Here is a 14,832-nt window from a genome sequence, read left to right on the forward strand (position 1 = left end):
CCATTCTGTTTTTAGGACTCTGTATAATATTTTTTATTTCAGAGAATGTATTCTTTATTTCTTGTAGATCCCTTATCATTTCTTGTGGATCCCTTATCATTTCTTGTTGATGCCTTATTAATTCTAGTTGATCTCTTTTCATATCCTCATAGGTCTTATCGATCTTTTCTAGGAAATTCTTGAAAAACCTTATAAGCGTAGATTTGAACTCTATATCCAGTCGCTTTTTGTCCTCCATTTCTTTCGTTTGTGATCTGTTTCGTCTCTGCATTTTCACAGCTACAGATGGGACGGAGTTTCAGGGTGGAGCCTACAGCCTTGGCTTCCTGGGTCTCAGGGTCCTTCAGTACTCGTTGCAAGCACATGTGAGAGAAAGGTGCCCTCGATTTTCGCCTGCTGCCAAACAGTCTGTGCTCTCCCCCAATGAGCCTGGTATTGGGGTTCAGTACAGTTGGAAGTGGAATTGGATGTGGCGTTCAGAGCAGTCTGGAGCCCCTGTCTCCTTCCCCCCAGGGCAATTCCTCCTCCTTTTGCTGCTTCCGCCTTACAGCCCAGCTCCCGCTGGGTGAGCCTGGGTCCCCGGGGTCTGGCCTTGAACTGGGGTTCAGAGCAGTCAGAACTGGGGCCCAACGCAGTTGGAGCATTTATCTCCTTCCCGCTGGGGAACGCCCGCCAGGCACTCGGCCGCCCTCCTCTCCGGCTCGTGTCTCCGTACTTCAGGCTTTTCCAGCTCCTCCGCGCCTCCTTCTGGTTTTCTCCTTGCTTCTCGTTGTAGAATTTCCAGTCAGTCGACTTTCCTGTAGTTCTGGGTAATGTCCATTTTATATTTTAGTCGTATTTTATTGAAATTGTTGTGTGCGCTGCGGCTAGGTGTCTACCTGAGCAGCCATCTTGGATCTCTCTCCCCACCCGCTTTCTGTTAATCCTTTGCCTCCTCGCTGCCTCCAGAACGTACACCAGATTTCCTTAGGAGCATATCCCAAGTCCTCAGCCAGACCCTGCCGACACTACCCGAGTACTCCCCGCTTGTCCTGGTCTTGGCTATTCCAGATGATCTGCTGTTCCCTCAGTCATCCCCTCACTGAACACTCTGATACTTTGTCACAGTTCACTCTTCTTTCCACCCCAGACGCCCTCTGTTCTGTATGCTTCCTCCAAAACACATTCTTCAGGGTGCCCCTTGGATCCCCGCCCACTAAAAGGAAAATCTGAATGCAGACCAGTGTCTTCACAGTAACAGCATGGGTTTCCACTGTGATGGTGCTCTAACTCCCTGTGTAACGTGGACCGTGTCCGGACCTTGGTTTCCCCATCTGAAGAAAAGGAGGTGTGGCTAAGCCGACTCAGAACTCGTCCCGCTGGACCTCAGGGAACTTTGACTTCTCAGGGAACTTGCTCATGAACGTCCCGCAGAGGTGACTGTTCCTACACCCAGAGGCTCGAGATGGCATTCGCATCAGATGGTTGGGCCTGCAGGCGAACGCAGGCGGTTGGCAAGGACGCTGTGAAGATGGACGAAGCAACCCAGGATTTCCAGGCCTATCTCCATTTCAGGGATAATTGAGTCCTTTTTGGTTAGTGCGATTTCTTAAGCATCCATACATGTGATTGAATCTTGGAACCTTGGAGTTCCATTTGATCTGTAGCTTTGATTTTTGTACAGAGCATTAAAATGTCTCCTTGGTTCATACGTAACTCTGCGTTCACTTGCGTCTGTAGGACTTCCGGGCACAGGGGCCGCTTCTAGGCGGGCTGGCGGCACCTGAATTATCACCAGCTCTTACTTCCTGGGAGAGCTTCAGTGACTTGTTCAGAGTCACCGTTAGAAGGTGGTACAGCTGGGGTTCCAAAGCACGAACTTAACATAAGACGCAGAGTGCGAAGTGATTGGGAAAAGTTACACAGATGGATGCTTGCGGTGGACAGAAGGGACCGTACCATGTAACAGAATGAGAGCTTTGCAACAAAGCTGGGAAAAGGGATTCTGGGACATGGCTCAGGTACAAGGTAAAGGACTACCAGACACCTAGGTATCAGGCAAACGGGTGTAGAGGAGCAGCAAGGAAGTCTGGGTTAGAAAGGGAGGTGGGAAGATGCCCAAGATGAACTTGATGCCTGGGGCCAGTAAGATGCCCCATATTCTCCCAGCTTCAAATCTCTTCGCTCCCCAATGCTGTGGGAAGTGTAGTCCAAAATATTACGGTCCCTAGCACAATTTTATATATGGGGGGGAAAATCATTTAGTTTTTAAATACAAAGCCCAGAAACCAAAGTTTGGAAAAGGAAGGCGCTGAGATGTTTGTTCATCAGAAATGGGCGTGAATAAAATAAGGATGGAGATGGTTGTGCGGAATGGAGCCTGCGCAATGGAGCCATGGCCATTTGACAAGTACGTCGTAGGCCAGGGCTGCTCCACCGGGACTTCCCATCCTCTCGGTGCGTTTTTCATCTCAGACTCTTCTCATTTCCTCCCCAAGAGTTTTCACCCTGCAGATTAGTGTCAAGGCCAAAGTTAGTTTTGTGGGGGAAATATTAGTGTCTTGTGGAGAAACACACGTGAACGTAATTACAGTGCCATGTCCTGGTAGTTACAATGATGGAAGGTGTTCTTCAGACCTTGGTGGACAGAGGAGGGAGCTGATGAGATGGTTTGGGAGTATCCGGAAGGTTCTCTAGAGTCCTTCACCACCAGCTAGTTCAAAAAGCTATTCCGAAGTCTTACCTTTTGTGAGAGCCAGAACGTCTCCAGGTCCTTAGTTTCTAAGGATGCTGAAAGCCAAGCCTCCACGTTTACTCCTTTTCTACGCCAGCTTTGTTTGGAAGCAGCAGGGTTTTGTTTTCAATATACGAACATCCTATGTTCCTCAGAAAATTTAAAAAATACTGAAAAATGAGGGGGAAACCCCACCCGCTTTCTGTACGTGTACACCTGTAGTTCTCACCTTGGCTGCACATTAAGATGATCTCAGGAGGTGTTTTTATAAATCAGATTTTCTTGGTTTGGGTTGAACATGTTGAAAAGCTTGCAACTGATTCTAAGTGCAGCCAGGGTTGAAACCTACTGTATACGTAACTATTAACCATTTGGCCATTTAAAATAACCTTTTAATGCGTTCCAGTTTTTTAAGAATCACCCTCTAATTCTCTTTTGCACCATAGAATTTTAATTATTTTTTTAAATGGTTATATAGTATTGTATTGGAGTATATTTTTAGTAACCAATCGATTGGTGAATATTGCTATTTTTTATACCTTCGCCCTCCCACCACCACCCCCCCCTCAAAAAAAAAAAATTCTCATGCATCTGTGCAGTCTTGTTCTTTTTATTTTTTTCTGGAAAATTTCCCATAAGTGAACTTTCAGAATCTGAATTCTAAAATGTCCTCCAAAAAAGTGCTAATAGTTTCTGCAGCTTTTGTTCATCCAACACTCAGACTTGTGGGTTCCACACTCCTTCCCACGTAGTGGGCACGGCGGCTTAGGTGAGGGCCCCGCGGTGGTCTCAGGTCAGGACAACAGGCTCCAGTCCTGGCAGGCGGGCTGGCTTCCGGTTCGCTGGAGGGGCGGGGGGCGGGGGGCGGGGGGGACCCTTAAGTCGCGATCCGCCCCCCCAGCACCACGGCGCCCCCTTCCGCCGCCCCGAGAGCCCGCGCCGCGCCTTCAGCCCGCCTCCCGGAAGGAGAAGGCCTGGACCCGCCCCTCTTCCGCCCGGCGTTTGCTGTCATTGGCTGGCGGCAGGGTATATAAATACGTCATTTCCGCCCGTCAGGCCTTTCCGTGCTACCCAGGGAGGCCTCCATACGGCGTTGTTCTCGGTGAGTCCCCCATGAGGGTCCCCGCGTCCTCCCAGGGCCGCTGGAACCACCTTCCTGCCCAGTCGAGGGGCGTGAGGACCAACCGGGGGTGGGATCCGCAGACGGAGCGGGTTTGGGGGGGCTCGGCGCCCTCCGCATCCGCCAGGCGGCCGCACGTGGCCGACTGGGCCCGCGTCTCCCACAATGCCCTCGGCGGGCGCGCTGGAGCCCGGGCTCGGGGCCGAGTTGCTCGTGAGCTCGGGTTCAGGAAGGGAGAATGGGGGGTGGGGGGTGCACCGTGCTGCGATCGCTTGGGGCTCCCAGACTTTGGCTGTGAAACCAGAGGCCTAGGCTCCACCTTCCACCTGCTGCTAGGGCTGGTCGGTTCTTTCGTTTGGTGATCATGGGTTTTGAGCAAAAGGAATTGCTACCGGAGGGAGAGGTTAATTCCAGCGTGCCCACCGACGAGCTACTTGAATGTAAACGTGTTCATGTCTCCACCGCCTTGGCTCTGCTTATGTTCTCGAATTTGGCTGCTCTTTTTGCATCTGGTAGTTAGCTTTGCTCATCTAGAACTTGAGCCTAACTCCTGGGTACTTTGAGAAGTATTTAAGTCTCAATTCACTAGTCTGATTTAGTTTGTTACCCGGCTGCTTCCCCATCTTCACACCACTTTCTCCTCTGCGATTTGATGCGGTTAGTATGTGTGTAGTGTAGTCTGTACAGTTATTGTGTCTCATCCCACTGGACTGGGCGGTGGCCTAGATTCCATTTAAAAAAGGAGTTGCTTTGAGGGGTAATTAGAATGCACCTGCTCCCCTATCCCACTGGAATGAAAAGGACTAGATGTGTGTTCGCGTGTGTTTCTTTCAGGTTCCCACGTAACTTAAAGGGAAACTTCACAATGTCCGGAGCGCTTGATGTCCTGCAAATGAAGGAGGAGGATGTCCTCAAATTCCTTGCAGCAGGAACCCACTTAGGTGGCACCAACCTTGACTTCCAAATGGAGCAGTACATCTACAAGAGGAAAAGCGATGGTCAGTCATTGCTTTAGTGGCCTTTTTTTTTTTTTCTTCCCCCATTTCCCATTTCAGGGCAAATTTTGACTCCCGCCGTTCTGATGAGAAGTGCTGGGTGAGGTAATTTCTGCGTCTGCCTTGGAGGGCGCTCTCCTAAGTAATAAAACCAGATCTCTAGGTTGAGAACAGGCTTTAAAACCAACTGTTCGAACTGGCTGAGGTTGGAAGGAAAGGTTTTCTGGGTTCCAGTGGAAAAGGGTGGTGGGACTTGAGTTGGGTCATAAAGGTGGGAGGTGAGATGATGAAGCTCATGAGCTGAGTTCCCCTCCCCCATAGTACCTTATATTTCACAGGTGCTGATACAGGTTAGTTCAGCTAAATCCGGAGGAAAATCAAGCAAGAGATGGACATTAGTTGGGCTTGGGAGGTATTAAAAGAAGGAATATAGGTTGTGTCGAGAGTGTGGAAAGCATTACAGTGGGTAACGTAGTTCTCAGCTCGGGAGATGGAGCCACAGAGGGATTTCAGCTATGATGGAGTTTTAGACTGAATTTGGTGTCAAGGCATAGGAGCGGAAAGTATGGTGAGGCCAGACAGTGGGCAACAACTAGGCATTACCACAGAGAAAGCCGATGATGGCCTGCTGATGGAAAGCTGCACACTATTAAAGCTCGGGGTGGAGGCCAGTCTTGGCCGATGAACTTCTGAGTGTCGGAAGTGTGCTATATTAATGGCAGGACTTTCGCTGACACCAGTAGAGCTTGCCTCTATGACTGGAGTTGATAGTGCTCTCTGCCACACTCAACTGTTTAGAAGAGGGTCCATTTGCAAAGCCAGGTCACGTGCTAACACCTCTGCTGCCCCTAGGCATCTACATCATCAATCTGAAGAGAACCTGGGAGAAGCTTCTGCTGGCAGCTCGGGCCATTGTTGCCATTGAAAACCCAGCTGACGTCAGTGTCATATCGTCCAGGAATACTGGCCAGGTTGGTGGGACAATATGCTTCGTTTTTGTTACTAAAAAATAAACGTTTAAAAATATGCATTTTGGGTTATATGGGAGAGTATAAAAATAACCCATGATTTCACTCTAGAAATGTATGAGCTGCCAGTATTCACCATTTCCAGTGCATATTACACTTGCCACCTAACATGTTGAGGTTCATTTTTCATGTCATGTATTTTTTTGTGCCGCTAAATATTGAGAAATGACCCTGATGAAATGGCTCATCAGTTTTAATGATAGTCAAATTTTTTATATTTGAGAGAAATTTTGTCAGCTGCAGAGTTTTTAGAAGGGTTTTGAAGTCTTCTGGCAGCATGCCCTGCTTTTCCCTTTTCCCTTCCCTGAACCTAAAATAAAAGGGTGGTGGGACTTGAGTTGGGTCATGAAGGTGGGAGGTGAGATGATGAAGCTCATGAGCTGAGTTCCCCTCCCCCATAGTACCTTATATTTCACAAGTGCTGATAGAGGTTAGTTCAACTAAATCCGGAGGAAAATCAAGCAAGAGATGGACATTAGTTGGGCTTGGGAGGTATTAAAAGAAGGAATATAGGTTGTGTCGAGAGTGTGGAAAGAGTATAGTGCTAGTCCTCTCATCCAAGTCTTCATAAGAAGCAAAAGTAAGGATCTTTTCCAACTTAAATAAGAAAGCTTTTTTTGTTCACCCCATTTCTAATTTTTTTAAAAAAAAATCCTTTGCTTTGATTTGAACGGAGCTTTCAAAATCATGGGAGAATCCTTTCATGTTTCATTGTTTAGCTTGACAATAAAACTAGTTCCCATTAACTTCAGTGTGTTTTGTCGGGGAGTGGGTAGTGGAGTTGGTTGTTCCCCAGAGGCTGGCTTGTGACTGGGTCCCTCCAGTTTGGTGCCTGGTAGAAGAAAGTCTGCTATGGAATGAACTTAGTGACCACTCCCACACTTCCTTCACTGAAAACTTGCTAAGCATTTATATTGATCTAGGAAGTGTTGCTAGGTGGTTGGGATGTAGCTGGAAAACAGCTAGATCTGCCTTTCGGAAGGCAAACAGGAAATAATCAGCTCTAGAGGAGAGAAAGGTGAGGGAAGGTAAAGCTGGCTGTTTCTGCTTTTGTAGGATAGCTGTGTGATAACTTGACCAGAGCCGGAAGTGCTTACTGGTTATCGGGCACTGTTGTGTTGGTTCGTTTAATTATAACCCTGTTAGAGGCCCAGTGCACAGGTGGGGTCCCTAGGCCTGGCCGGCAGTTGAGGTCATCTTGCCCAATCCCAATTGGGGCCAGCCAGCCGGTGGGGGCGGGACCTGGGGAGTGCACTGGCTACCATAGCAACTGGTCAACTGGATTTTCAGTTGTAAGGGTCCTTCGGCTTTTCTATTTGTAGATGAGCAACCTGGAAGCATATGAGTAATTAGTCCAAGTCACTCACAAAGTGGCCCACGTGGGGAGAAACCAAGCAGTGTGGCTATGTCTTTTTTTTAACTCTAGTCTTTGTGTACATATTGGTCAGGTAACATGGAGGACAGGAATTGCTGGAATTTGATGCTTTCATTTTTGAGGAAGGGTATTTGGGAGTTCTGGCTAAATAGGCTGCTTCACGTGATCACAACCCGTCACATGCTTACTCTGAGAGTTCTGTCTCTGGAGCACTTCTAACTCATACTGTTATTTCTTAAGCGAGCTGTGCTGAAGTTTGCTGCTGCCACTGGAGCCACTCCTATTGCCGGCCGCTTCACCCCTGGAACCTTCACCAACCAGATCCAGGCAGCCTTCCGGGAGCCAAGACTTCTGGTGGTGACTGACCCCAGGGCTGACCACCAGCCTCTCACAGAGGCGTCTTATGTTAACCTGCCCACCATTGCTCTGTGTAACACAGACTCTCCTCTGCGCTACGTGGACATTGCCATCCCTTGCAACAACAAGGTAACTGCTTTTCGATCTAAACTAGATCTTGAGAATGAGTGCTCCAGAGATGGTTGGGCATTCCTCTGCACATTGTTAGAGCTTGGAGTTGCGGCCACTGGTGGCCCATTGACTCTCAAGTGTAGGTAGTGTGCTACATGAGAGGCAAGATTTTTGCAAACACCACAAGGGTCTCTGGCCCAATGAGTGGAGTTTGATAGTAATTCTTGCTACAAGTATGAGTTGAATGTATGAGAGTTTTAAGGATATGAAAACATTTGAAAAGGGGTCTGTTTTCTCCAAATTTCTTGATTTACTTGGGCCTCTCAGGCATTACTCAGCCTTTCAGTTTTTAGACCAGCTTGCTGAATCCTGTAAGATCCTTAAAAGGTGGGCTGCATATGGTTCAAGTTGGTCTGGTTTGTCACTGGTCTCAAAACCCTGAATCTCCTGAATGTTTTTAATTCAATAACCAGTGTCCTGGCACTGATCTTGGGGTATTTCATTTTGTTGCCTGAGATAGAGGCTTGACAGCGGTACTTACTATAGATGATGTGGGTTTGGGTTAGGTGGAATGGGAGGTACACAGTTTGGGGTTGACCAAGTGTAGCTTTTATATATATATATAATTTTTTATATTGATTTCAGAGAGGAAGGGAGAGTGTGGAGAGAGCTAGAAACATCAATGATGAGAGAGAATCATTTATCGGCTTCCTCCTGCACCACTCACACTGGGGATCAAGCCTGCAAAACCTGGGCATGTGCCCTGACTGGGAATTGAACCAGAACTCCTGATTCAGGGAGATGGTCAACCTCGGCACCCCATCGGCCCAAGTGGCACTTTCTAATACTCTGCCTTCTCGCAGGGGGCTCACTCAGTGGGTCTGATGTGGTGGATGCTGGCCCGGGAAGTACTACGCATGCGTGGCACCATCTCTCGTGAACACCCGTGGGAAGTCATGCCTGATCTGTACTTCTACAGAGATCCTGAGGAGGTAAGCTTCCTCCACAAAGGCTTATGGTCACCTAAGCAAGTTGGACACCTTGGTTTATACTTCTTGCAAGTAAAGTTTGTTAGTCCTTATGAAAAAACAACAACACTTTTTTTTTAACCAGATTGAAAAGGAAGAGCAGGCCGCTGCTGAAAAGGCTGTGACTAAGGAGGAGTTTCAGGGTGAATGGACTGCGCCTGCTCCTGAGTTCACTGCTGCGCAGCCTGAGGTCGCAGACTGGTCTGAAGGCGTGCAGGTGCCCTCTGTGCCCATTCAGCAGTTTCCTACTGGTGAGTACAGTAACACCTCCATGTAACGGACCAATGGGGGGAAGGGGCGTTAAACCCAAAGTCCATTAAAAATTGACAAGTTGGTTTATACTTATGTAGACATAAGTAAGTATAAACCTGTTTTTACTTATGTAGACATATGTTTGTGTAACTAAAATTAAGTATGAAAAATTCACGGTAAAGTTTTCTTTATGTATTACTATAATATTAAATTTGTACTGAATGGGTCTAGACCAGGGGTCTTCAAACTACGGCCCGCGGGCCACATGCGGCCCGCAGAGGAGTCTGATCCGGCCCGCCAGGTTTTTTGGGCAGAGAGCACAGCCAAGGTGTTACAGTAGGAATTAGTAGTTCATATAGTCCGGCCCTCCAGCTCTCTGAGGGACCGTGATCTGGCCCCCACTTTAAAAAGTTTGAGAACCCCTGGTCTAGACACTTCGAGTAAGCAAATGCACATGGCTTAGCACATGCCAGAACATCCAAGGAAACTCATGCCATTTAACAACAACCAATTACCTCAGTGATGTAGTGTGATCATACTCTAATCATTGGCTGAACATTTACAAGTGGTGACCCGAGTTTAAATATGTAGACTATAGTTGTAGGTACATAACTATGTCAGTGAAATCACTGGTGTTTTTTTCAACATGGCCTATTCACTAAGATTTGTTAAAAATGACAGTATGGATTAATAACAAAAATAACCTATTAATTATGAACAAATCCTTTTAAAATTAATGTGTTAATTTTCACATGACAGACTGGAAATTTTGCCCATTAAATTTGAAGTCTGTTAAATCGAGGTCTGCAAAATCAATGGTTGACTGTATTGTGATACAAGTGCATCATTGGAACGTCTGTTTTTAACTTGAATGACCTCCATGGCCATGTTAAAAAGCTGTGTTAACTTGAGAGATTGAATTCAGGTGCATTTGAAGTGATCTGATTTTGGCTGAAACCGGTTTGGCTCAATGGATAGAGCATCAGCCTGCGGACTGAAGGGTCCCGGGTTTGATTCCGGTCAAGGGCATGTATCTTGGTTGCAGGCACATCCCCAGTAGGGGGTGTGCAAGAAGCAGCTGATCGATGATTCTCTCTCATCGATGTTTCTAACTCTCTATCCCTCTCCCTTCTTCTCTGTAAAAAAAAATATATATATATATATATTTAAAAAAAAATGAAGTGATCTGATTTTGAAATGTGTGTCTGATAGAACGCAAGGCAGATTGCTGGTGCCAGGAAGGTGACAAAAGGTATTGTGGGAACAGAGCTGATGGCTTTTTCTTTGTATTTTCTTAACAGAAGACTGGAGTGCTCAGCCTGCCACTGAAGACTGGTCTGCAGCCCCCACTGCTCAGGCTACTGAGTGGGTAGCAACAACCACTGAGTGGTCCTAAGCTGTTCTTCCACAAATTCTTAGCAGAACGGAAATAAGGTTGATGGAAAATAAACAGTTTCTAAAAGTCGTGTCCATTTGTTTTTTTATTCCAGATCAAGCTGCCTGGAATTACTTTAGGTGCCTTGACAAGTAAGTGTGTTACTTTTCACTTGGGAATTTTCCAGAGCTTTTTTGTATGAGGATCATCATGTGTTCTGGAAATAGATGTGAATAGCTGCACATAAGTGTTAACCCTAGGATTATTTTTTCCAAGGCCCTGATACTCTTTAACATCTGTATTGGTCAATTCTGTAGAATCCAGACTTTAATTGGTTTTCATTGACAGCCCTACTATTTGACAATTGTATGGCCAGTGTATGAGTGATATGGCATTGAAGACACACACTGGGCAAAGGTGTGATATGATCTTCAATTGTGGAACCACTGGAGGGGTGCCAGCCTCCCCAGCTTTGAGAGTCACCTATTTTCTGTCACCTAGTCAGCTTATCTATAGTTTCTGGGAGAGGGTTGTACAGGTGTGTGAAATTCTATAGAATTATAGCATAGTGCTCTGTGCATTTTAATTCTATTAAGAATATGGCTCTACTGATGTCACAGTGCCACTCAGCCAAGTGAAAACCATTGTCTTGAATGAAAATAGAGGAATTAAGTGGACCCAGGTTTGGAGTAGTTCCAGTGATTCACAGATTCATTGTACCCTTGGAAATCGACAAAATGTCATGTGACTGTTCTCTGGGCCCCTTGCAGCTGAGCATAGGCAGGGGGAGCCCTCAGTTCCAGCAGCATTAGCTTCATAGGAAGTGCCACAGGCTGTGTTTAGGACAAGTTTGGGCAAATCTGCCAGGTCCTTCAACGCTCCAGTGTGTTGGGAGCTCAAACCCATGACAAGTGGTCAGCAACACCTGCAGTCATTTCTAGAATCCAATGGCTGGAAAGCTGGGGTAGGTGGGGAGAAGGAACTTAGGGTATAAGGGCCAAGTCAGGGGTGGAAAGCTCATTGGTCAGAATGTCTTGGGATCAAGGAGGCTGTTCAGAGACCAAAGAACAGGAAAACATGGTCAGTTTCATCTGGGCATTCCCGTCTCCAATTGCTGAACCCTCTCGGACTACCCTGTCTATTCCCTTAGTACCTCGGATCCCCTTCCAAGCCTGTGTCGTTAGCGCCCAGTATCTCCAACCTGGAAATCTTGCTGCACTCTTGTTGGGATACTTGCCTTCTGGCATTGGCACAACATCAAATGGCCTTTTATCCCATAGAATCTAATTTTATGGGTGAGATATATGGCAAGGTTACTGTACCCCATACCGGAAGCCATGTCTTAGATTGGGAACTTCTTTACAGACTCCTTACCTGAGGATCAACCTCAACCTTCATGAGATGTCGCAGGCACATACAGGAGAGACTATTGTAGACAAGAGTACCCATTGCTACAAGAACCATCAGACAGTTCTTCAAAGTAGTCCCACAAAAGCAGCTGCACAAAACAGCCCAGCCACCTGGCTGCTCAGTGGCAACTTCTGTACACCCTCCAACAAAAGGCCTCAAATTGATACATTCTTGCCTGCACACATGCAAATGGCCAGTTGGCCCTGATCATCTGGTGTACTCTTATTAGGGTTCCCACACAAACCCTTACACAGGATGGTCGTCTAGGGGTTCCCTGCCCATTTGCCATCTCCTTAGAGTCTACGACAATAATGGGTCCACCCTAGTGAAGCTCATGTTCCTGTCCCCACATAGGGTGATGGCCTACTAGCCACTTAATGCCTGTGCCATCGTGGCCACTACGTGGTTAAGCCTGTAAAGACAGTCCAGCTGTCCTAATGGTTAAAGAGCTACTTTGCTCAGAATCTGAATTGAACTGTGTAGTTCGTCAGTATCCTTGTGGACAGGCTCAGCTGCCCACGTAGCTGTTCTTTACGAGTAGACCCGTCCTTACACCACTTGGTCTCCGGGAGGGGTGTCGTACCTTCTCGGGAACAGACGAGGGAGTACCCCTCCATAGGAGTTGCATCCCTTGACACGGGGTCTCCTATGAAACAGGACCCAACAGGGTTTGCAATTACTATGACAAAGGGCTGGTACTTATTGCTGCTTTCTGTTAATAGTTACTGAAACTAAGTTAAAAAAATCCCTGATTTTGTATAGAAATTTTCATAAAAACAGCCTGCCTAGTTATGTTTTACATTGCAATCCACTGAAATTTACTGAGAAAAAAATTAAAATACATTAACTAATATCAAATATTGAAATGAAAATACCATAAACCGGTGTGGATCAGTGGTTAGAGCGTCGGCCTGTGGACTGAAGGGCCCCAGGTTCGATTCTGGTTAAGGGTATGTACATTAGTTGCCTCCTACATACCCAGTGGGGCGTGTGTAGGAGGCAGCTGGTCGATGTTTCTCATCGATGTTTCTAGCTCTCTATCCCCCTCCCTTCCTCTCTGTGAAAAATCAATAAAATATATTATTTAAAAAAAAGAAAAGAAAATACCATAGATTATAACCTCCACAGTAGATTCCTGAAAAGACTCAACCAAGCCTGGCCAGCGTGGCTCAGTGGTTGAGCACTGACCTATGAACCACGAGGTTAGTTTGATGCCTGGTCAGGGCAGATGCCTGGGTTGCAGGCTGGATCCCCAGTGTGGGACCTGCAGTGGGCAGCTGATCAATGATTAATCACTGATGTTTCTCTGCCCCTCTCCCTCTCTGAAATCAAATGTATTTTTGAAAAAAGAAAATAGTGCTTGACCATTAATGTAAATCTATTAACTCAAATGGCCACAGATTACCTAGAATCTGTGATTTTTCTCAAGGCATTTTCTTAACAAACCACCAGATAAAATGGTAGATGCGTGGGTATTGGTAAGCTTAGAATTAAAACAAAGGTAGTTCCCTTTTTGAAGATAATTACCATTAATGTTGGGTCTTACTTCATTGTGTGTATTTCCTGTCTCTGTATTGATAGCAATAATTAGAATCAGGGCTCCCCATTGCCACGTGCTGACATCTGACTAAGATCCCCTTGACCAACTTCAGTCAGGCTCCTCTGAACCCCTTTCCCAACGAGGTCTCTACCTTGGGGCTTCTCTCTGTCTTTCTATCATCCCATTTGAACAAGAATCTAGCCCAGTCGCCAAAACCGGTTTGGCTCAGTGGGTAGAACATCAGCCTGAGAACTGAAAGGTCCCAGGTTCCATTCCAGTCAAGGGCATGTACCTTGGTTGCAGGCACATCCGCGCAGGAGGCAGCTGATCGATGTTTCTAACTATCTCTCGCCCTCTCTGTAAAAAATCGATAAAATATATTAAAAAAAGAAAAAAAGAATCTAGCTGAGTCATTTTAGCAAGAATAATTGATATCTAATTTAATTCCTCATCCCCCATAGTGATGTCTGCTCAGTTGGGCCTGACTCAGCAAGAATCCTATCAGCTGGGTTTGGCCAGAAACCCCTCCTCCTGTACCCCCCCCCCCCCTCGGATATTTCCTCTTAGTAATTTTCCGTTCAATGACTCCCTCAACCTGCTCCTGCGGCTATAAATCCCCACTTGTCCACATTGTCTTTGGAATTGAGCCCAGTGTTAAACTGAAGTCTCTTTTCCTGCTATTGCAACAGCTCCTGAATAAAATCAGTTTTTAACACTTGAATTACTGTTCAGCTCAGGTTTTCTTTAACACAGTACACTGATCCATTCTTGTTCTGAGTCTCCGTCTTTGCTAGAATCCTTGCATTTTCCCACCGTGTCCACCCTTTCCTTCTCTAATAATGTTACAAGGGGTAAAATCCATGAATTGGGCTCAGAAAGTTGAATAGGAGAAGCATGCCACCTTAAGAGTGAGGGTTCCCCCCCACCCCCCCTTAATCCTCACCTTTCCCATTGATTTTTAGAGAGAGGGGAAAGACTGAGAGAAACATCGATGTGAGAGAAACACATCGATTGCCTGCCTCTTGCACAGGCCCTGACCAGGGCCTGGGCCAGGGAGGAGCCTGCAACCATGGTACATGCCCTTGAATAGAATAGAACCTGGGATCCTTTGGGCCACAGGCTGACAGTCTATCCACTGAGCTTAACTGGCTAGGGCAAGAGTGAGTTTTAACAGCAAGATGAATAAAGCCCAGTCCCTTAATTAAGGAATATAATGTATATTATTTCACAGGTCACTAGTGGCCAAATACAATTCACAGTTTTGCCTGGGCAGAGGATAGGAGAGAAAGGGGGGAGGGGAGGAGAGGGAAGGGGAGGGGGGGAAGGGGAAGGGAAGGAGAGGAGGAGGGAGGCTGGTGTGGAGCTTGGGAACACAGAGAGGCTTTGTCTGAGCTGCTGGCAGTTCAGATGGTGCTGTCTTCTTCTGTTTACCGAAGTTGGGGACTGTAGCCAAAAATCTATAAGATCAAGGTCAAAGTCTCAATGGAGACAGATTTGCTCTGAAAGTTAGGATTAAAAGACAAATGAA

General features: G+C 46.6%; 1 protein-coding gene, 1 long non-coding RNA gene and 2 other non-coding genes across 4 annotated transcripts; all 4 read left to right on the forward strand.

Moving 5' to 3' along the window:
- The first annotated feature begins 3,668 nt into the window (after nt 1-3,668).
- RPSA (ribosomal protein SA) lies at nt 3,669-10,441 on the forward strand. The gene is made up of 7 exons (XM_036431933.2): nt 3,669-3,815; nt 4,668-4,831; nt 5,681-5,799; nt 7,472-7,717; nt 8,563-8,691; nt 8,813-8,978; nt 10,281-10,441. The coding sequence occupies exons 2-7, from the start codon at nt 4,699-4,701 to the stop codon at nt 10,373-10,375; spliced, it is 888 nt and encodes a 295-aa protein (XP_036287826.1). The 5' UTR covers nt 3,669-3,815; nt 4,668-4,698; the 3' UTR covers nt 10,376-10,441.
- LOC118715850 lies at nt 5,467-5,616 on the forward strand. The gene has a single exon (XR_004986989.1). It is a non-coding gene; the product is annotated as a small nucleolar RNA SNORA62/SNORA6 family (small nucleolar RNA).
- On the forward strand, nt 6,137-6,865 carry LOC123652072. The gene is made up of 2 exons (XR_006741159.1): nt 6,137-6,179; nt 6,381-6,865. It is a non-coding gene; the product is annotated as an uncharacterized LOC123652072 (long non-coding RNA).
- Nucleotides 7,782-7,934, forward strand: LOC118715849. Its single transcript, XR_004986988.1, has one exon. It is a non-coding gene; the product is annotated as a small nucleolar RNA SNORA62/SNORA6 family (small nucleolar RNA).
- Nucleotides 10,442-14,832: the final 4,391 nt, after the last annotated feature.

The sequence above is a fragment of the Pipistrellus kuhlii genome, unplaced genomic scaffold (assembly GCF_014108245.1).
Source record: "Pipistrellus kuhlii isolate mPipKuh1 unplaced genomic scaffold, mPipKuh1.p scaffold_m20_p_11, whole genome shotgun sequence".
Lineage (NCBI taxonomy): Eukaryota > Metazoa > Chordata > Mammalia > Chiroptera > Vespertilionidae > Pipistrellus > Pipistrellus kuhlii.